The sequence below is a fragment of the Ursus arctos genome, unplaced genomic scaffold (genome assembly GCF_023065955.2).
Source record: "Ursus arctos isolate Adak ecotype North America unplaced genomic scaffold, UrsArc2.0 scaffold_2, whole genome shotgun sequence".
Lineage (NCBI taxonomy): Eukaryota > Metazoa > Chordata > Mammalia > Carnivora > Ursidae > Ursus > Ursus arctos.
The window spans coordinates 68614483-68636649 of record NW_026622874.1 but is presented as its reverse complement, the minus strand read 5'-3'; the positions used below and the strand labels follow the sequence as shown (position 1 = coordinate 68636649).

Below are 22167 nucleotides of genomic sequence, written 5' to 3'. Positions count from 1 at the left end.
GCCCCGCCCACTCTCTGGCGCAGGCGGCGGGCCGGGCAGCCCTGCGCTCACCATGACGTCAGCGCGCCGCGCCCGAGGAAGGCCCCGCCCCGCCCCACCGCCGCCGCGCGTGATGCACGGGCGCTGAGGAGGACAGACATGGCGCGCGAGCTGCGGTTGTTGCTGCTGTGGGGTCGCAGCCTGCGGGCTCCGGCCTTGGCGGCCGCCACGACAGGTAAGAGGGGCCGCGTGGATGGGTGGGCGGGCGGACCTCCTCCAGGTCCCGAGTCCGCTTCCTCCTCCCCGGGAGGCACGGAGGTTCTGTGAGATTTACGCGCCACATGTGCGGCGAGCGCTGAGCGTCCCGGAGGCGCCGGGCTGCCGGGGTTTCCTCCCCCACCCGCCCTCAGGTAGGGGGTTGAGCCCTGGCCCGCGGGACTCCTGCAGGGACTTCTGGTCGAGCCCTCGGCCCGGCTTGAGGCGGAGAGGTCGAGGGCTCCTCGCTCCTGCAGCTGAGGGCAGTTTCGGGTAGTGGGAACGAACTTCACCTGGGTGATCATTTAAGCCGCTTCGTGGCGATTTTATTGCTCCCCGCCCCCAAGTCGTGTTATACCGGGGTGATGCGGAAGTCACTTCCTCAGCATCGGTAGGCACGACACTTGAGTGCCCACTCCGCCCGGGACACGGCCGCGACCCAGGCAGAGCCGCCTCTGCCCTCGTGCAGCCCCTTGACTCGGTTCTTGACCCCCGTATTCCCAGGACCTGAAATTGGTAGGTGCTCAAATAAATGTTGGGGCCAAAAAAAAAAAAAAAAAGAATAACCATAATTTCTTTCTTACTCTCTCCTCGGAAGAAGCTGTGGGTGAACGTTTTAGCGTTCTTTCCAGACTGAGCACAGTTACACACATGTGGACAGATGTCTGTTCTTATGTGAAAATGCCTAACCCGTATATGCAGTTTGCTCCTGAATTGTTTTTGACCTTCTCTGCAAAGCTAATACATCCTGGCGTCAGTAAGCTTGGTCTGTGGCTTTCGACGGGCATGCAACTTTCCTGTATTGTGGACGAATAGTCATTTACTTAGCTGTGAGTCTTGTTAATGGACGTAATAAAGATTTCCATGATTTTTTGTTTTTGTCATTACAGTGTTGTGTGGAATGGGTGAGTGTTTAAATCTTCGTGCTCGTGTATGGCATTTCTTTAGAATTTCAGAATTCGAGTTTTAGGCTGTGCATATTTGAAATGTTAGCTGACATTGCCAAATTGCTGTGCAAAAAGGCTTTATCAGCTTATATTCCCATTAGCAGGGAGTGAGACTACCTCTATCAAGGCATTTCCTCCGTGGTTAGTGAGAATGTTTTCATTTGTTGAATGGCCATTCGTATATCTTCTATGAATTTCTTTTTCCTGTCTCCTACACTTTTTTCTATTACCTAAGTTTTAAATTTTGGTGTAGTGTCCCTTTTTTTTTAAACAATTTTTAAAAATAACATGCATTAACCGATAAGACAACTGTAAGTTTTATACTTTTGCTTGTGCTCACCGTCTTCCTTCTTTAGGATTTATTTTCTGTCATATGAGAGTATACCCTTGTGCTAGTTTTGCAGAAGTTGTCTTTGGGTTTTAAATTTTCTAAGCTGCACCATGTCTACAAGATTTTATGTTTCCCCATACCTGTATAGTACATTGTCTGGGTATTATATTCCAGGTCAAAATAATTTTCCTTCAAAGAGTGAGATTGCTCTGCTGTTTTCTAGCGCCTGAGTTACGGATGAGCAGTCATATTATTTTCATTGTTTCTCTTGTAGCTAACTTGGTGTTTTTTGGGTTTTTTTGTTTACCTTTCTCTGGAGGTTAAGGTTCTTTTCTTTTTTGTTCGTGTTCTAAGATGTTGCAGCCATGTATGTTGTACATAGTGTCTCTTCCACTGGGAAGACAGGCCAGTTTTCAGCCCAGCCAGTTTTTGTTCTCTGATTTTTTAAGTCTTTCCCTTAATAATCTGCGTCCTCTCCTTCTGGACTTCCATCAAGGTGCTCTGTCTATGCAGTCTTTTGTTTGAATCTAAGATTGAGAACCTATTCTTGGAAGCGTGACATATTGCAGATGCCCTTGCTACCCACCTCTGTGGGCAGTCATGAAGGTACAGTTGTTTGGAGGGATGGGTGAGTTTAGCCTAGAAAATACGTATCTTATACAATGGGGGGGGGGAAGAATAAGAGAAATCACCTCTACAGAAAATTCGGAATTCACCTGTATTTTTTTTCTCTGTTGCTGAGAAAGTGTTGCCAAATGTTAGCATGTGCTTGGCTTCACATCTGAGAGTCTGACTTTGTAACCATCCCAGTCCTTCCCACCTTCTCTGTGAGGTGTGGAACAGTCTCAGCTTGTGGAGTTTTTATTTTTTATTTTTGCTCATTACTTAGTTTATTCAACAGATATATTTTGAGGGGCACCTGGCTGGCTCAGTCAGAAGGGTTTGCAACTGTTGATCTCAGGGTTATGAGTTTGAGCCCCGCGTTCGGTGTAGAGATTACTTTAAAAAAAAAATTAAAAGCATATTTTGAATGTTCTCTGGGACTTAAAGATGATGTGACCCTGACATTTGGGTCAGAGGTTAAGTGGGAGCATGTGTTTTCCAGGCAGTGTACTAGGCCATACTGGAGGCCTGTGTGGCCAGTCAGGGAGTGCAGAAACATGTGGATGATTGCTCGTGTGGATCTCACAGAAGAGAGGGTTATGGGCCTAGTCTTGACAGCACCAGTTGCAGGGTAGGGAAGCGCTACTGAATGATTGGGTTTGACAAGAAATGGGAATGTATGGGAGTGAGGGTGAAAGAGGCTGAAGATTATGTCCTTTCTCTTCTGTTAGATGTGAACTTGTGGACCATTTTCTGTAATTATCAGGACAGGCACAGTGCCAGACCTGGGCCAGTGTTTGGAGAACCCAGCTGCAGGCACTGTGAGGTCCTGCACGCCCTCAGGACCAGGTGGGTGGCTGATTACAGACAGTGTTGTCCCTGGTGAATCTTAAGTTGACTGGTAGTTGAGAACCAATGAGTAATTCCTCCTGGTAAAAGGTGGTTATTATAAGGAGTAGGGCTGTCAGAACCTGGATAATAGGAAAATGTAATGTTCATAATAAAAATGTAAACTGCCACCAAACCTTTCCACCAGTTCTGACGAGTAACAGAAGTAATGGATTTGCCGGTAGACAAACAAGAAACCACCTCCCAAAGAAAAGACAACCAGCCTGAAAAACCAGCAACAGGCTTGGTACCCAGAAGCAGATGATTGTGTTGCAAGGTGGAGAGGGTGGTGGGTTGGTCATTTCACGTGGCTGTGTAACTGCCTTGATACCACAGCCCAAGCCCTGTGTCCTACTCTCGAGGACACTCATTCTTACTGTTGACATCGCCAGGACCCCATCATGAGGCAGCCGCAGTAGGACTGCTTGGGCCTCGAGTTAGTGTCTTCTGCCTTTTCCAGTCTCTGTAAGCTGGAACCTTTGCTGGAATTTTCTGGCTTAGAAGTGAGACTTGGAAGAGGTGAGGAGTCTGCACCAGAGAAGTCAGAGGATCAGGGTTCTCCCCTTTGTTGTAGGGCTCCAGCATTGCCAGTTTATTTCCCAGAATGAACCCACCTGGACCCTTTGTTGATTTATTTTGCTTCCTCCCTCTGCCCTCACTTTGGGGGCCCGTGCTGTTTAATGCATGCCCTCACACCTCTTGTGTTGCAGCCTTTGAGAATTGAGGCAAATTTCAGGTGTTCCCAGGCTTTCTGCAGAATGAGCGGAGCAGCACTTGTGGGGCACATTTCACTCTCCGTGAAACAGCTCTTCCCGTTGCTAACATAGCGTAACGATAATGGGTTTGATCCTTAACTGCTTAGACCCCGAATGGCGTTGCCACCTCTATAAACCACGCTTCTGGAGCCTTGGTCAGCACCAACGAGTCACATAGGCAAAGGGTGAGCGGCTGGCTGTGCTAGAGGCACCAGATGGGCTGTGGGCGTGAGGCGCTTGGTTAGTACCAGAGGGGCCGTGTTACCTGCAGAAGATCAACCCAAATGTAATAGGCTAGCGAAGGCCTTATTAGTTACTGCTGAGTAGTTGGCCAGAATTAAGGCAAAAAAAAAAAATCCTAAGTGTTTGCTGCCCTTGTGCATTTAGACAAACACTGCTTGAAGGGATGGGGGATGGATTTGGATTGATGAGAAAACAAACATTTCTCCCCTCTGTCCCCAAAGTCCAGTCCCAGGTAACAGAGGTGATTTCTGTAGGGAAACTTACTGGGGCAGTGGTGGTGGTCTCTGTCTCAAACCAGAGTACTGACCTGGCGTCAGTGCAGTGTATCCAGTTCATCACACTCCAGTGAAATGTTTTAGTTCAAAGCCAGAGGATGTTCTTGAATTACATTTTTGGTGCCCTTAAGTAGCCAGCTAGAATTTTTCTTAAATCCTGTCTTGTTCAGTCTAGATACGGAAGACTTGACTTCTACTAGGAAACTGTTTGCTTACTCTACAAAGAAATTCTGTAGCATTCAATAAAGATAGATTTTGGGGTGTTCATTTCTGCTATGGCTGCTGAAGCCACTAGGAATTACAGACAATGAAAATTGTAGCTTAGAGAATCGCTATCTGGGGCGCCTGCATGGCTCAGTCGTTAAGCATCTGCCTTCGGCTCAGGGCGTGATCCCAGGGTTCTGGGATCGAGCCAGGGAGTGATCCCAGGGTTCTGGGATCGAGCCCCACATTGGGCTCCTCCGCTGGGAGCCTGCTTCTTCCTCTCCCACTCCCCCTGCTTGTTCTCCCTCTCTCGCTGGCTGTCTCTCTGTCAAATAAAAATAAAATAAAATATAAAATAAAATAAAAAAAAGAACCGCTATCTACTTGGGCATCATCCCCACTTGCTTTTTCATCGGGTGAATGCCCGCAGATCAGGGAAATTGAATTCAGGTGTACCTGAGTCATGGGCTTAACTAATTCTGAGAGTAGCTCAGTTATTCAGCAGCCATATAATTAAGACATGTGATTAGAACCTTAAAAAGTTCTTTTGAGCCAAAAGGAATACACTATTAAAAAAACCCGAAAGATTATATGGCAATACTATTAACAAATAGGTCTCCATCCTTGTAGTGGAACTGGATGTGTCAGGTAGCCAGCGTGGTGCGTGGCCACTGTGGTTCACACACGCCAGTCTTCTCCCATTTATGGAGAATGGAGCGCCTGAGGGGATGTTCTGTGAAGCTTACTTTTAAAGAAGTAAAACATTTCATTTTAGCCGTTAAGATTAGAAGTCTTTCTAAAACAAGTACCTCAGATGGAACGTAACTGAACCTTCTCTTTTGATGTTTTCAGGGTCATTGTGAGTGTTAGTCTATGGTTTTCTCTGGTAACACACAGGCTCTTGAGGGCCACTGGGTAGGACGACTCCGTCTGTGAAGTGGAACTGCTACTTGAGTGTTGCTAAGTTCTTAGCCTTCTTTCCTCTTGTTTAGCTGGCGGGGCCTCCCTGGGGCCACGTTCCCTCCTCTGCCAGTTTCCAGATGTGGGCTGGGAAACTAGATTATAAAACTTGTTAGCAGCAGGTTTTTTAAAAGAGAAAGATGGGGGCCACCTGGGTGGCTTAGTCAGTTGGGCATCTGCCTTCGGCTCAGGTTATGACCCTGGGGTCCTGGGATTGAGCTCCGTATCCGGGCTCCCTGCTCAGTGGGGAGCCTGCTTTTCCCCTGCCCGCCTCTCTGCCTACTTGTGCGTGTGTGCTCTCTCTCAAATAAATAAAATATTTAAAATAAGTAATAAAAGAGAAAGAGGGGTTGTTGGTGGGGACAGGAATAGCCTTGGGTGACTAAAGCTCAGGGTGTGGGTTTTATGTCCTATATTTTGACTCTTAGGAGGTACCCCTCCCTTTTTGTTTCTTTGTATTTGGAGAGTTGATGTTTCTTGATAGAGTATCAGTACAGCTGAATAAATGATTAGAACAGGTAGGAAGCAGTGAAAATGTTCGAGAATGCCAGAGGTAAGAACTTAGAAATTTTTGAGGGAGTATAATTCCTTATTTGGTATGTAAGTAGAAAGAGGAACGTTCTGTCTAGAATATTGAAAAACTTGGGGCGCCTGGATGGCTCAGTCGGTTAAGCAGCCAACTCTTGATTTTGGCTCAGGTCACAATCTCAGGGTTGTGAGCTGGAGCCCTGAGTCCAGCTCTGTGTTCAGCGCGGAGTCTGCTTGTCCCTCTCCCTGCACGTGTGTGCGTGCGTGTGCTGTCTCACTCTCGCTTTCTTTCTCTAAAATACACAAAATCTTCAAAACATTGAAAAACTTAAACGTTAGACGTAATTACAGAACTTAAGGAATGAAACGTTTGGAGAAATTTCAGATGTGAATAGCTAACCTGTGGTATTTGGTGAAAGTTGAAGAATGAAACTGTCCGTGTTGACTTACTGAAAAGCAAAGAATTTCATGCGTATCAGCATAAAACACTGGTAAAATAATTGGAGATGTTCAGGGGGAAAAGCTAGAGGCTACATTGTAAAGAACTACAGTTTTTCCAGGATAGTATTTCTACTTTGTGGGAGAGCATTCTCCTTTTCACTGATCTGAAAGTACCTTTAGTTTATGGAGTTTTAAGTTTACAAAGCAAACTTATTTTTAAAGAAATATTTTCTAGAACCCAAAGCTTTATTTTTTATTTTTTTTTAATTTCGTTTCTTTGACAGCACAAGCAGGGGGAGCAGCAGGCAGAGGGAGAGGGAGAAGCAGGCTCCCTGCAGAGCAGGGAGCCCGACGTGGGACTTGATCCCAGGACCCTGGGCCAAGGCAGACACTTAACTGACTGAGCCACCCAGGCCCCCCACCCACCCCAAAGCTTTAAACTTAGAAATGTTTATGCTGAAATGAGATGAGTAAATTTCTAACTTCTGTTGTCATAAGCTCCCTGTAAGAAATGCATTTGTACTGTGACCTGTTATGTACAGGATATGTGAGAGTATGCGATACAAGTATGTGTACCTGTTTAGCTGAAAGAGTTTCATAAATACCTTTATCATGTGATACTTTCCATTTCATTTTTTAAAAAAGATTTTATTTATATATGTGACAGAGTGAGTAGATCACAAGCAGGGGCAGAGGGAGAAGGAGAAGCAGGCTCCCCACTGAGCAGGGAGCCCCATGCAGGGCTCGATCCCAGGACCCTGGGATCAAGACCAGAGCCGAAGGCAGACGCTTGACCGACTGAGCCACCCAGGCAACCCTCCATTTCATTAAAAAAAAAAAAAAAAAAATTGGTTTAACCCGCATTCAGTGATTTCAAAACCAGCCACCAAAATTGGTGGGTCACCAATCTAGACCTATAATCTGTGAAGCTCTTTGAGTTATGTGTCTGTGCCTTCTGAGAAAATAACCACGTGTTTATTGAGGGCCTGCTCTGACTAGCATCATCATGGGAAAGACAGACTTGAGGCAGTCCGGGTTAGCCCACCAGAACGTCTCCCATGTGGCGTAGTGCTAGCAGTTCATTCATCATCTAAGCTGAGTCCTGTGTGCCCAGTACTGCCTCTGGTGCTGGGTGCTGCCCTGGGGACGAAACAGACAAGAATCCTGGCCCTCCACGGTGCTGGGGTGGAGACAAGTAAATGCAACGTGAATGTTAGGTGCCAAGCCCTATGAAGAAACCAAAGCAGGAAGGGGATCCTGATAGAGAGTGGTCAGGGAAGGCCTCCCGTGGAAGGTGGCATTAAGCGCAGCCTGGAAAGGGGGGAAGGTGGCTGGGGAAGGGCGGCTCAAGCCGAGGTAGCAGCCCATGCCAGGGTCCTGAGGCAGGAGCAGGCTGGCATGCTGCGGCGACAGCTAGGAGCCCGGGGCCGGTGCTGGGGGCACTTTTGAGAGCAGTCAAGTCAGGTGTGACCTTACTGTGAGTCTCAGATTGAGATTCGTCCGATGGGTAAGACGGCATTGAGTTCAGAGTTAAGGCTAATGTTGTAGTTTTCTGAGGAAAATCCTTCAAGTTTTTGTTACTGAGAAAGTAGGGCTGCTTTCCAGAACCAGTTGGTACAGTGAAAAAATATCTCTTTCCACCCTTAGTGCGCAGGGGTGCCAGGAAAAGCCCCCGGGGCGACATGGGGGTGCGCACCCACTGCACCAGGTATGCGGTCAGGCCTCTCTGGCCGTTCCTGCGATGCGTCTCGGGGTCCGTTTCCCTTGACTGCGCAAGCTGTGCTGTCTCCTGTGTGGGTGCCCCTCACTCAGCCCTTTCCCGAGGGGCATTGAGGCTGTTCCCAGGTCTGCTTAAATCACAGGCCACTGTATACGCCCATCAGCGACGTATGAAAGGCCCCTTGGCGCCACAGCCCTCTCCAGTCCTTGGTATTTTCAGGCTAATTTATAATCTTTGCACGTCTGGAGAGTGATGAATGCTATCTTGTGACTGTGTGTGTTTGATTACAAGACACACATCAGGAAGTACATGAACTAACCGTCCAGCTCAGTGGTGCAGGATTATCTGTAAGATGTAGCGGTGTCATTGTCCTGTAACCCTCCATCGTGAGAAGATACCGCAGCTCTTTCTCCCCGCGGGTGCGGGCGTGTGGCTTGTGTGGAGTGTGGAGGCAGCCACGCACTTGGTCCAGGCACCCTGCCCCGCGGACACGTGCATTTCTCTGGGGTGTGGCCCGAGTGGAGTTGCTGGGTTTAGGATATGCGTTGTTACTACGCAGTTGGGACTGTCTTCCAGTGTGGGTCCTGATGTACATTCCACCAAGTCTGTGTGAGAGAGTTGCCGCTGTGCCATGTCCTCACTGACACTCGGGATTTTAGACGTTTTAAACGTTTGTGAATTTGATGGTTACAAAATGATGTTTCAGTTGTGATTTCAGTTGTTTTGATGAATTGCTAATGAAGTTGAGCCTCTTCTTTCCGTGGTTTATTGGCCATTTGTTTCCATTTCTGTGAAATCCTTTTCATGTCTTTTGCCTCAATATTTTCTTGTGGATTGGTTGCCTTTTCTTACTATATATTTTTGTATATGCTCTTTATGGGCGCTAATCTTCTATCACTATCTTTTGTCAGTAATGATTGTTGGAAATGTGTTCTCCCAGGTGTGGCTAGCTGCTTCACTTTCATCCTGGTGTCTGTTTTTTTGGGGGGTTTTGATGAACAGAAGTTCTTAATTTTGTCAGATATACCAGTCTTTTCCTTTGTGGTTCACCCAAGGTTCTGTAAGCTAGGGCCTTTGGGTTGGGTGAGGCCACGGCCTGTTTTTGTAAATAAAGTTTTATGGGGGCCCAGGCATGCTTAAACTTTCACGTTTGCAGCCACTTTCCTGCTGTGATGGCAGAGTTGAGCATGAGAGACCACAGGGCCCAGAAGGCCTAAAATACATACTGTCTGCCCTTTCCAAGAAACATTTGCCAATCTCTGTTTATCCCACGGTCAAAAGATCATCTGCTTCCATAAAAGTTGTTTCCTTTTTTTTTTTTTTTTTAAAGATTTTGTGTATTTATTTGACAGAGACAGAGACAGCCAGTGAGAGAGGGAACACAAGCAGGGGGAGTGGGAGAGGAAAAAGCGGAGGAGCCTGATGTGGGGCTCGATCCCATAACGCCGGGATCACGCCCTGAGCCGAAGGCAGACCCTTAACCGCTGCGCCACCCAGGCGCCCCCATAAAAGTTGTTTCCTGATGCATTTCTACCAAGCAGGAGTAGGAGCCTTTATTTGAAGCTTTACTCATTCTCTCTGGTAAACTTTCTCATGGGCTTCATTTTCAAGATAGAAGATGAGAAAAGACTTGCAAACTAGCAATCACAGGCTAATTCTGGCTGTAAACAAATTGTGTTTGGCCCAAATATTAGGGGGAAAAAAGTAGTTGCAAATACTTGAAGTCAGATTTCACGTAAATATTTGAATTGCTTATTTCTTTGGAAAATGAAAAGTTCTGGGAGTTTTGGCCTACGTTCCACAATGGCAACAGTCTCTTGGAATGTAGTGGCAGCTGCTGCCTCCCGCCGAAGGGCCTGCCCTCTGCCGTTGGCTTAGTACCGTACTCTCAGCTGCTCTTCGTCCAGAGGCTGTTGGTGCCGTTTTTTCTACGATTATTTGTTCATGCAGTAAATTATTTGATTGATGGTCTAGTGCTAAACAGCTTTGCATCCCTGGAATAAACCCATTTGGTCATGATGTGGCATCATTTTTACATATTGGAGGATTTGATTTGCTAATTTTTCATTTAGGAGCTCCGTGTCTGCGTTCATAAGGGATATCGGTCTCTTCTTTATTGTGCGCGTGTAGTGTCTCTGGCACACTGATGATTAGGGTTATGCTGTCGTCATAAAACTTCTCAGGAAATACTCTTTTTCTGTTTTCTGAAATAGTTTATGAAGATTGGTGTTATTGCTTTCTTTGGATGTTTGATGTATTTCACTGGTAAAAATTCTAGGCCTAGAATTTAATTTGTGGAAATATTTTTGAAAACAAATTGAATTTCTTTATTAGATATAAAGCAATTTGGAATTTCTCTTTCATCTTCTGTCACCCTGGATAAATTTAATTTTTTTCAAGGAATTTATCCATTTCACCTAAGTTGTTAAATATTTGCTATGAATTTGTTCAGAATGTTTCCTTATTATCCTTTTAATGTCTGTAGAATTTGTAATGATAACCCCACCTTCATTCCTGCTGTTAGTGATGGATGTTCTCTCTTTTCTTGATCACCCATCACTCCTGTTGATCTTTTTCAAGAATCAGCTGTGGCTTTAATTTTCCTCACTGTTTATTTTGTGTTTCATTAATTTGTGTTGTTATTTCCTCCCTTCTATTTTATTTGGGTTAACTTTGTACTTTTTCCTAAGGTAAAACCTTAGATCATTGATTTTAGACTTCTTTTCTAACCCAAGCATTTGAAGCTGTAAGTTTCCTGCCATGTGCTTTTGTGGGTGACCCCGCAGCTTTTAACATACTGTTTTCATTTTTACTCAGTTATCTCGTTTTGATTTCTTCTTTGACCTGTGGATTATTTGGTATATGTTGTTTAATTCCCGGATACTTGGGGTATTCCTAGATATTTTGTTATTACTGATTCTGACTTAATTTTGCAGTATTCAGAGAGCTTACTTGGTATGATTTCAGCCCTTCTAAATTTATTAAGACTTGTGGCCCCCTTTATGGTCTTTTCTAGTGAATACACCATGTGCGCTTGAACAAATATTATGCTTTTCAAAAATAACTGGATTTTGCACTTGGGTATCGTATTCCATGAGTATCCATTAAGTCAAAATATTTCATACTGTAGTTCAGACGATCCTGTGTCTTGATTTATTTTTTCTTTTGGTCTCGTTCTATCAGTTGTTGAGAGAGGGATATTAAATCTCTAGCTCTGACTGTCTTTCTTTTAGTTCTTTTAGTTTTTTAGTTTGTTTTTTTTTTTAAGATTTTTATATTTATTTTAGAGAACGAGAGAGAGGAGACAGAGCAGCCACGAGCGTGGGAGGTTGGGGGAGAGGGCAGAGGGGGAGAGAATCTCAAGCAGACACCCCGCAGAGTGCGGGGCTCACCACAAGCTGATCCCACGACCTGGAGATCATGACCTGAGCTGATATCAAAAGAGTTGGACGCCCAACCAACTGAGCCACCCAGGCGCCCCTAAGTCTTTTAGTTTTAATGTCATATTTTGAAGCTCTGTTATTAGACACACATTTGTGATTAAGCTTTCCTGATGAATTGTCTTTTATTCTGAAATATCCCTCTTTTTCTCAAGTAATACTTGTTGTTTTGAAGTCTCTTTTGTCTGATATTAATACGGCCACTCCACCCTTACTAGGCCTACTTTGTGCATGTTATCTCGTGTTCTGTCCATTCCTCTTCAGTGTATTTTTATATATATATACATATATATATTTTTTAATTTTTATTTGTATATATATATATTTATTTATTTATTTAAAATTTTATTTGAGAAAGAGAGCATGCAAGCGGCGGGGGGTGAGGTGGGGAGAGGAGCAGAGGGAGAGGTAGAGAGAATATCCCAAGCAGATTCTGTGCTGAGCACAAGCCTGACCTAGGGCTTGATCCCGTGACCCTGAGACCATGACCCGAGCCGATATCAAGAGCCAGACACTTAACTGAGCCACCCAGGCACCCCTATGTTTTTATATTTGAAGTGATTGTTTTGTAGACAGCATATCATTAGGTCTTGCCTTATAATTGGAGCGTTTAGTCCATTAATAAAAAATGCATTTATTGGTACAGTTGGATTTATCTCTATTGTTTTAATGTTTCCTCTCATTTTTTCCCCTTTCCTTTCTTGCCTACTTTTGAATCAGTAAATATTTTTTAGAATTCCATTTTAGTTCATCTAATGCTTTTTAAGCTATACCTCCTTATGTCATTTTTTTAGTGGTTTGTCTGATGAATGCAGTGTACATCTTTTTCATAGTCTGTTTACAATTAGTATTGCAATATTTCATGGAAAATGTAAAAGCCTTACAACTGTATTAAAGTGCATTTCCTCTCTGTACTCCATCCTTTATGTGAGAGTTGTCATATGCATGGCATGTACATCTGTTATAAACCCCATAAGACAATGTTTCAACTTTTGCTTAAGCTCTTGTATATATTTTATTTTTTTAATTATTTATTTGAGAGAGGAAGCACAAGCAGTGGGGAGATGGATAGGGAGAGGGAGAAGTAGGCTCCCTGCTGAGCAGGGAGCCTGATGCAGGATTTGATCCCAGGACCCCTGGGATCATGATCTGAGCCAAAGGCAGACGCTTAACTGACTAAGCCACCCAGGTGCCCTATTGTACATATTTTAAAGAAAGTAAGAGAAAAATACTTATATATTTGTCTGGGTTGCCGTTTCTGATGCTCTGCCTTATTTCTTGGAAGATCCAGGTTTCCATCTGATATCATTTCCATTCAACCTGAAGAACTGTAGCATTTCTTTTCCTGGCGGTCTGCTGTTTAGGTCTGCTGTTTAAGACTTTAAAGATGTTCCGTTGTCTTCTGGAAAGTTAGCTGTCATTCACATTATTGTTCTCCCATGTAATGTGTATTTTTTCTCTGGCTGCTTCCAAGATTTTCTTTTTATTCGGTTTTCAGCAGTTGACTATGACGTACTTGGATGCTTTTCTTTGAAATTATCCTACTAGTGGTTCACTGAGCTTTTTGAATCTGTAAATTGTTGTCTTTGACAAACTTTGGGGGGAATTTTCAATCATTTCTTCAAATATTTTTTTCTGCCCTGTTCTCTTTCTCCTTTCCTTTTGGAACTCCAGTTACATGTATGTTAAGCTTTTTTTCCCCCTGTCTATACCTGATACCCTGTTCATTTGTTTTTAATCTTTTTTTTTTTTCTCTTTTACACTGAATAATTCCTTTTAGTCTGTTTTCAAGTTCACAGACTCTTTTCTGGTGTCTCCACTTGGTTTTTAAGCCTTCTTGTTATTTTTTAAGACTTCTAGTTTTTTGTTTTTGTTTTTTTTACATTTTCCATACTGTATTTTTTATACCTAGAATTTCCACTTGGTTCTTTTCTTACAGTTTATATCTCTGAAATTTCCCTTTAATGCATACCTTTAATTTGGAGCATATTTTACTGTAGGTCATACAGTATTATAATGACTGTTTTAAAACCATCTGATTCCAACATCTGGATCTTCTTGGGACCAGTCTCCATTGATTGACCCTTCTCTTGAGCGGGGGTCATGTTTTCCTGTCCTCTGTATGTAGAGTAACTTGTTATTGCATCCTGGACATTGTGGATGTTACCTTGTGGAGTCTCTGGATTCTGTTATATTCCTCTGAAGAGTAGTTCTTGTTTTAAAGTAGACTATTAAACTAGTTGTACCCCAGCTGCAAACAGAACCGTTTGATACTTTTGTCCTTAATGGGCTGTTTGCATTTTGCCCCACACATGCATGATTTAGGGGGTCAGCCAGAGACTTAGAATTTATTCCCCGAACTGGGGCCTCCCTTTCTCTGACTCTCTCCTTTCTGGGACCCCCCCCCCCAGCTTTCACCTTTTATGGTTACCCTAATCTCTTCTCTGGTTCTTCCGGCCAGAAAAAGTATACATCGTGGTGCATCAGCCACCTGCCCCCTTTCTGTGCTCTTCCCTTCTTCCAAGTGTCAGCTCTCCAGAACCTGCCTGCTTTTGCTGATTTCTCCAAAACCTTTTAGGTGGTCCTTTTGTTGTGGTTCCTGAGTTCATGGTTGTTATCCATAGGAGGGTTGGTTGGAGGCTGTAACTCAGCCTGCTGTACAGGAAGTGGCACTCTGTAGTAAAGACAAAACGTTAGATTGTTCTTACCTGTTCTACATGTGGTAAAAAGGGAGACTGTCCATGTGGGATATGTAATTCCAGGAAAACAGTCTGTGTATTTCTCATGGCTTAAGATACTAAGCGTGTCTGTATTTAAAGTATTGTACTTAAGATGTCATCATAAGGGACGCCTGGATGGCTCAGTCGGTTAAGCGTCTGCCTTCGGCTCAGGTCAGGATCGCAGGGCTCTGGGATTGAGCCCCGCATTGGGCTACCTGCTCAGTGAGGAGTCTGCTTCTCCCTCTGCCTGCCACTCCCCCTGGTTGTGCATTCTCTTTCTGTCAAATAAATAATCTTAAAAAAAAATATGTCATTATTAGAAGCAAAACCATAGTATGAACAGGCGTTTGGGTGACTCAGTTGGTTAAGCGTCCAACTAGATTTTGACTCAGGTCATGATCTCAGGGTTGTGAGATCCAAGCCCCATGTGGGCTCCCCGCTCAGCCAGGCGTGTGCTGCTCTCCCTTTTCTTCTCCTTCTGCCACTCCTCTGCCTGAGCAGGTGCACACCTCTCTCTCTCTCTCTAAGTAAAAAAAATCCTTAAAAAAAAAAAAAAGGTGGCTCAGTCAGTTAAGTGTCTGCCTTTGGCTCAGGTCATGATCCCAGGGTCCTGGGATCGAATCCTGCATCAGGCTACCCCGTAGGCAGTTACATTTTTAATTCTTGCTTCCTCGTCAGAAATGGCCCTGCAGGACCACTGACACTGTCTTTTGGCCGCCGGAGTGTCCTGTGCCTGAGCGTGGTGATGATTGTGGTGATGAAGGTTGCAGGTTTGTAAGAGAGCTGCAGTAGAGGCCGTGGGGTAGGGAGAAGTAGGAGAATTATGGGCACTCTTGCTTTTGTTGAGTTTGATACTTTCTTAGAAACACAGACTTGTTCCTGCTCTGGGGTGGGGACATGTTCTCTGTGAGCAAAACATCAGTAGTAGAGGGGCATCTGGGGGGCTCAGTCGGTTACATGTCTGACTCTTGATCAGCTCAGCTATGGATCTCAGGGTTGTGAGGTCAAGCCCTGCGCTGGGCTCTGCACTGGGCGTGGAGCCTACTTAAAAAAAAAAAAAATACGCCACAAGCTGGCTTAGAGCTGCAGTTTGAAACGAGCGGTGTAGGAAGTAAGTGCTGTGAATTCACAGTAGGGAGAGGTGGTTACGAGGTGCTGGGGATGGGAGCACCTCATCCTGGACTCTGAAACTGCTCGGTGGAGAGAGGGACGTGCTTGCAGCCGGAGGAAACAGCGTGAGCATTGGCAGGGGCATGTGGTGTGTCAGATTCAAACTGTTGTTCCTATTTTGTGCGACCCCAAACCACCACACAGATTAACACGCATATGTTGCCGCCTGGCACCGAGGCTTGTGGTTTTTCCTTCAGAGTGTAGAGGAAGCGCGAAGAGAGATACGGTGTAGATAGGGTGTTTGTATCTGCTTCGGGCGGATTGACTGCACTATTGGTTTATTTGTACAGTCCTTGTGGAACGTTAACTTGCAGTCGCATTTGCTCTCCATAGTGCTGTTGATTAGTTTTGGAATTATAATGGAAAGTCTGGAAGCCCTGGTTGGAAATAAGGATTGGTTATTTGTGCCTTTTTCCTAATGAGGAGGACTTCTGTTTCTCCCATCATGAATAACAGATTGTTCCAAAAAGATCGTATTCAGTGGGAAAAACAACAGGAATAGGGGAAGTGACACATGGGAAAATGGTGTTGAATCTGGGAGTGAGGACGGCCTTCAGCAATAGGACTAATTTTGAAAGGCCGCGCACCTCGCCTAGGCCGGCTAAGTCAGCTTCACGGAGTCCACCACGGCTGTGCTGGTACTAGAAGCTCTATGACGGATTGACCGCTGTAGCTGCCACAGCGAGCTGCTCACCATCATCCACGCCCACCCCTGGGCCAGCAGCCCCTGCAGCGGCTCGACCGTCAGGGCGGAGCAGTTCACGGATACAGTGTCCCCCAAGGTTGATGTCCATGGCGATGGGGAACCTCCCCAGGGGAGCTCATGGAGGGCATCCAGAAGGACCAGGTGCTCCTGGAGATGCTGACACGGAGCCTGGACCTCACCCGCCTCGTCTGCAGGTGCCGGAATGGCGAGCAAGAGAAGGATGCAGGGAGGGGGCTGGTGGCGGGGAGACTGAGGTAGCCAGCTGAGCCCAGTGCCAGGCTGCTTTTCTGTATTGGGAAAAGGGTGCGTGCTGGTGCCTGGGGTCATTCTCATCATAATACGAGGACAGCCCACTGAAAAACAAAAACGAAAGACTAATTTCATTAAACTCTGAAGTGTTCTTACAAGTCAGTGTGAAAAATAAGAAAACAGAGGATATCAAAAGTTCATCATGAAAAAGGAGATAGAAAATATTTAAAAATATGGATAGGTGCTCAGTCTTGCTCGTAGTGACAGAAATGAAATGAAAACTGCAGTAAAAATTTTACCCGACCGATAGGCAAAGGTCCAAAGTGTCCCTGACGCCGTCTTGGCAGGAGTGTGAGGTGACGCACACCCACGCTGCTGCTGGAATGTGAGCCGACAGTCCCTGGATGGTGACTTGGTGGCATCGTCCGTGGCGTAGACTGGACATAACCTGGGACCCGGAGACCCCACTTCTAGACGTGTACTCCCATGTATGTCCCGTGAGGGAATGAAATGACACGTGGACGAGAATGTTCCTTACAGTGCTGTTTTCTATTTTGAAACTCTTTATTCTGGAGTATTTTGTGCCTCACAGAGCTGTTCCTGCAGTAGTACAGAGCCCTTCCCTTAGCTTCTCTTAATGCTAAAGTCTTCCGTCACAGTGGTACGAGGATTAGAACCCGGAGTAGCAGTGCTCCTGACTCCTGGGCCCATCTTACTCGAATTGAGCCAGTTTCCCCACCGATGTCCTCCTCTGTCCAGGACCTGACAGTGCAGGTCCTTTCCGGTCTGTGATGGTTCCTCCGTCTGTGTGTGTCCTTCAGGATCGTGACACTTTAGAAGAGTACTGCCCGTTATTTCATGGATATCCCTAGATTTGGGTTTGTCTGATGGTGTTTTTAATGATTAGATTGAGATGCATTTTCGGCAAGAAGACCAGGGAAGGGAGGCCTCCCACGCCACCAGGATTGCAGGATGTTGCCCCGTCTTGTTCCTGGTGACAGTGACTGTGGTCACTTGGTCAGGAGGTATCTGCTACTTCACGGCAAATGACCGTTTTTTTCTGAAATCAGTGGATGTCTTGTGGGGGATACTGTGAGATTTCAAATGTTCTCGACATTTAAACCATCAACAGTTTCTACCTGTCACCGCTGTTACTGTGCTTGCCCGATGTGACTATTTCCACCATTCCTTATACATTGGTTAATTGTAATTCCGCTGGGAGGAAGAGGTCTTTTCTCCCCCATTTATTTATAAGTAGTTCAGTATGGACGAGCAGATACTTTATTCGCTGGCTGAAAGCTTACAGTGCGTACCATCCTCCTTTCGTTGCTCAGACGGTCCTAGAGTTTGCCTCCGGGGGCGCCTTCCAGTTGGAGCCTGTGCACTCCAAGCACCCGATCCCTGGGGCCTTTCCTCCCTTTCTGCCACAATCTTTGTGTTCTCTGGCCCTAGAGGACGGCATTTACACACCAGTGTCTGGGTCCCGGGGAGGGTGACCATCCAGCACTGCTCGCCCAGGACCAAGGTGTTTCCGGAGATGGGGACTTGGGAGCTGCCTGTTCTGGGACAGTTGTCCTCCCTGTGCAGGTGTGCTCGTTGCTGCTGGCGTGTCGTGGCCTCTGAACCCTATAAGCGCGCGTGTGTGCGCGCGCACACACACACACGGCCATATTTGTTCAGGCACCCAGTCTGTAAATCAGGGAGAATCTTGCTCGTGTCCGTGCTGTGCCCACATTTCCAGTGCAGGGCTCCGGGTGCCACTGGGCCTCCCCGTTCCGTAACTGCTTTCTCCTGACTCAGGACCCACAAGATACTTATTTGCCCGATCCGAGTAGCTGCCTGAAACGGTTTCAGAAGTCCAAAGATTCTGCAGCAGTAATTGTATGCGGTGCTCTTGGAGGCTGACTGGACAACCACAGCACCATTTTGCGAAATCACTTAGCTTAGTTCTTGTCCTTTAGGTTGCTTACGTTCATAATACAGCTATGTGAATCTGTTACGGTTTCTGTCTCATTGAATGTCCCCCACACCCCATAGGTGTTCCTAGTTACTCTTTGTGCGAGAAAGAACCATGGTTCTGAGAGTCAAATATACAAAAGAACATACTCAGAAATGTCACATTCCCCTCAGCTCTGCTCTCCTGTCCCCAGCATCCCCCCCCACTATTTCTCTTTTGTTCCCACATACCCGTTATGGGTTCAGTTTTTGCCTCCCCCAAAAATGTTGAAAACCTGACCTCCGTGACCTGTCAGTGTGACTTTATTTGGAAATAGGGTCTTTGCAGCTGATCAAGTTAAGATGAGGCCATTAGGCTGGGCCCTGGTCCAACGTGACCGTGTCTTTATAAAACGGTGGAATTTGGACACAGAATCTGACATGCAAGAGGGAAGACACGGTGTTCAAGCCAAGGCACACCTGAGGCTACGGAATTGAGGAGAGGGGACCGGGGCAGATTCTTCCTCGCAGCCTCAGAAGGAACCGGCCCTGCCAGCACTCTGATTTTGGACTTCTAGCCTCCAGAACTTGATATGGAAAATTTCTGTGGTTTCAGCTGCCCAGTTTGTGGTGCTTGGCCACAGCAAGCCCAGGAAACAGCACACAGCTCTTCTAGGTAATCAGCTTCTTGTGGTTTCAACTGTGTGCCCCCAAAAGATACGTCCAGGTGCTAATCCCGGGAACCTGTGAATGTGACCTTATCTGGAAATGGAGTCTTTGTAGATGCAAATAAAGATGAGCGTGTACTGAATTAGAGGGAGCCCCAAACCCAGTGTCACTGGTGTGTCTGACGGGGAAATCCAGACACGGAAGACACACACGGGAAGTGAAAACAGGCAGAGATCGGAGCCAGGCAGCTGCGAGTCGGGGAATGCCAGGACTGCTGGCGGCACCCTGAGCTAGTGGAGGTGCGGATGGAATTCCTCAGAGCCTCCGGGAGGAACCAGCCCTGCTGACACCTTGATTTTGGACATCTGGCCTCCAGAGCCATGAAGGGATGGGTTTCTGCAGTTGTTGGCCACCCAGCGTGTATTGCTCCGTTCCGGCAGCCACGTGAAACCACCTCACAAGTTTCTGTTTCTTGTGCACAGAGCAGTGAAACGTGCTGCATCGTCTCCTTTCATCCATAAAGGAGGGTAACAGGCAGCAGATAATTCTTTGGCATTACGGAACAGAATTTTAACAGCACAAGACTAGAAACAGTTTATTTTTTTATTTTTTTTTTTTTTTTATTAATAATGATTTTTTATTATGTTATGTTAGTCACCATACAGTACATCCCCGGTTTAGAAACAGTTTAAACATCCATCAGTTAAGTGCTAAATACTTAACCCTTACGGTGGAATATTACTTGTTCGTTAAAAAGAATAATGAGCTCTGGACTGAAATGGAATAATCTGTGAGATGTGTTCTTGTTTTCATTTAAAAATTTTTTAAGATTTTATTTATTTGAGAGAAAGCATGAGAGAGGGGACGATCAGAGGGAGAAGCAGACTCTCTGCTGAGCAAGGAGCCCAATGCGGAACTCGATTCCGGGACTGCAGGATCATGACGTGAGCTGAAGGCAGATGCTTAACCAACTGAGCCTCCCAGGCGCCCTTATTTAGATGTTTTTAAGGTGTTGTGCATAGAGGTAAAGGCAAAGGTCATGTTATTTGTAAATCCAGGAATAAGCTTAAAGGAAAGGCCAGTTTTTATATTTTGTAGGAACATGGAAGTTGATACGTTGTTTTGAAACCTCCAGGTCCTTTCTGGACATTGTGAATCATTCCTTTCTGACTGGGACGTATGTCTATGTCTCACACAGCGGATAGTGCAGCTCATGCGGGTCTGGACTTGCATGTGGGTGTCTTGCAGTGTCTGACCTGTCTCCTTGAAAGTCTTGGGCAGTAAGCACCTACCAAACCAACACCAGTCCTGGCTTTGTGGTCGTGGAGTCAGAGCAATGCTGTCCTGAGGGGCTGCTGCTAAGGGTGGATTCCGTCCTGCCAGGTGGACTGGAGGGTGGCTGTCTGCCACGCTGGGCTGCAGACGGCAGTGTCGGGTGGAGGGGTTTACCTTCTTCCCTCGCAGGCGTTCCTCAGTCTGCTGTGCTGAGCGAGAAGTCAGAAAACTGACGTGAGACAGTGTTGAGCCCTCTTCCTGATTACAAGGTAGGGGAGATCATTCGCTGGTTTTCAGTCTTTAAATACACTAATTTTTAAAAACCGACAGTTTTGGGGGCACCTGGGTGGCTCAGTCAGTTGGGCTTCTGCCTTCGGCTCAGGTCATCCATCATCCCAGGGTTCTGGGATCGAGTCCCACATTGGGCTCCCTGCTCAGTGGGGGAGCCTGCTTCTCCCTCTCCCTCTGCCTGCTGCTCCCCCTGCTTGTGCTGTCTTGCACTTGCTTGCTGTAATAAATAAAATATTTTAAAAAAATAAAATGCTCTTATAAAAAAAAAACCTGACAGTTTTGGACAAAAAGGTAAACAGTAATTGAGGTCTCTTTAGAACATGGTGAGAGTGTTTCATAACATTAATATAAAAATTTGGATCTCTCTTAGGGCTATATTTTTTTCCTCTTTTTCATGGTTGTCACAGGGTTAGGAAGGCTGGCGTGTGTTACTTGGGGCTCTAGGGGGGCTGTGAGCACCAAGGCACGTTCGAGTTTGGTGGGTTTGTGCAGGATCTCTCCGGGGCCACATGTGGTTAGTGGTGATGAAGGCCTCTGCCCACCTCCCGCAGCTCTGCCCCCGAGTTGGGGTTCTTTCTTGGAAGTTGATATGTATGAGCATATGTTACCAACCGAATACTGAAGTGCCTGCCGCTCGTACGGCCCTGCCATCCCGAGTGCTCTCGATCTTGTCTGAAATACCCACCAGCTGCTCAGCATTCTGTCACTTCGATTTCTCCTGGGTGACATTGGGGCTTTTGAGCAATGGCCTGCCTTAGAAATCTCCACGTCACCGTTTGCAGGACCCACCAGACACGTTTCTGACGTCTTTCTAAATGTTCTTTCTGCATGTTCGTCTTTCTAGGAAAACCCTTTCTGTGTCCTTGGCGGACCCCGGCCCAGTCCAGGAGCCCCAGGCGAAGCCTGGCGTCGAGCTTCCATGCTGGACGGCTCTTCAGCTCGCAGGCTGCGGAGGACCAGATGGAGGAGCCCCCCCACTCCATCATCAGCAGCACCGAGACCGTGCAGGGTACTGTGTGCTGCTGGCCCGTGAGGGCAAGTGCTTGAGGCAGAGCAGTGATTGATAGAGCTACCCACTTGCTTCAGACGAAAGGTCTTAGTCGGAGGGAAGGTTCCCCCAAACAAAGCATCCTCCGTTCCCGGCTTCACCAGGAGCTGCTGACTGCCATCCTGGTGTGTCTTGCCCCCTCTGGTGGTCACCCGTGAGCTCCCGGCTGGCCACCTTCTCTGAATGGTGATTCATGGCACATCTGCTAATAATCATGGAAGCAGGATGTAAACCCAGCATTGGCCGTGCTGATGCAGGACTGCACTCTCAAGCCGTCCTGTCAACTCAGAAGTCTAGAAAAGCAGTCTCCGGAGCCAGTCCTCAAGTGGGTCCATTTCTGGCTTTCACATGAGAGGACAACACAGTCTTTGATGTTAGGGTTAAGAAGTGAGATTTTTCTTGTCCATTTGCTTTCTAAATAATTTGGAAACCATGGTTTTGAAGAGTAGAATCTAGGGTCTGGTTGTTAGAGCCGATCCGATTCTCACATCGTTGGGAAGTGCCGGCCTGACAGGCCCTGGAGGTAGCTGCCCCA

General features: G+C 46.3%; 2 protein-coding genes across 3 annotated transcripts in view; one reads left to right on the top strand and one right to left on the bottom strand.

The window, feature by feature from the left end:
- The first annotated feature begins 54 nt into the window (after positions 1-54).
- TRAP1 (TNF receptor associated protein 1) overlaps positions 55-22167 on the top strand; it is a 43709-nt gene continuing 21596 nt past the window's right edge. Inside the window, exons 1-2 of the mRNA XM_026520447.3 lie at positions 55-214; positions 21429-21593. Of these exons, the coding sequence (XP_026376232.2) occupies positions 139-214; positions 21429-21593 (241 nt within the window). The 5' untranslated portion in view covers positions 55-138. The remainder of the gene's footprint in view (positions 215-21428; positions 21594-22167) is intronic.
- The window catches only part of DNASE1 (deoxyribonuclease 1), a 67012-nt gene continuing 64463 nt past the window's right edge, over positions 19619-22167 (bottom strand). The window contains exon 10 of one of the 2 annotated variants that reach the window (XM_057315075.1): positions 19619-20497. In XM_057315075.1, the coding sequence (XP_057171058.1) occupies positions 20464-20497 (34 nt within the window). In that variant the 3' untranslated portion in view covers positions 19619-20463. The remainder of the gene's footprint in view (positions 20498-22167) is intronic. The other variant, XM_057315074.1, reaches the window with a different exon arrangement.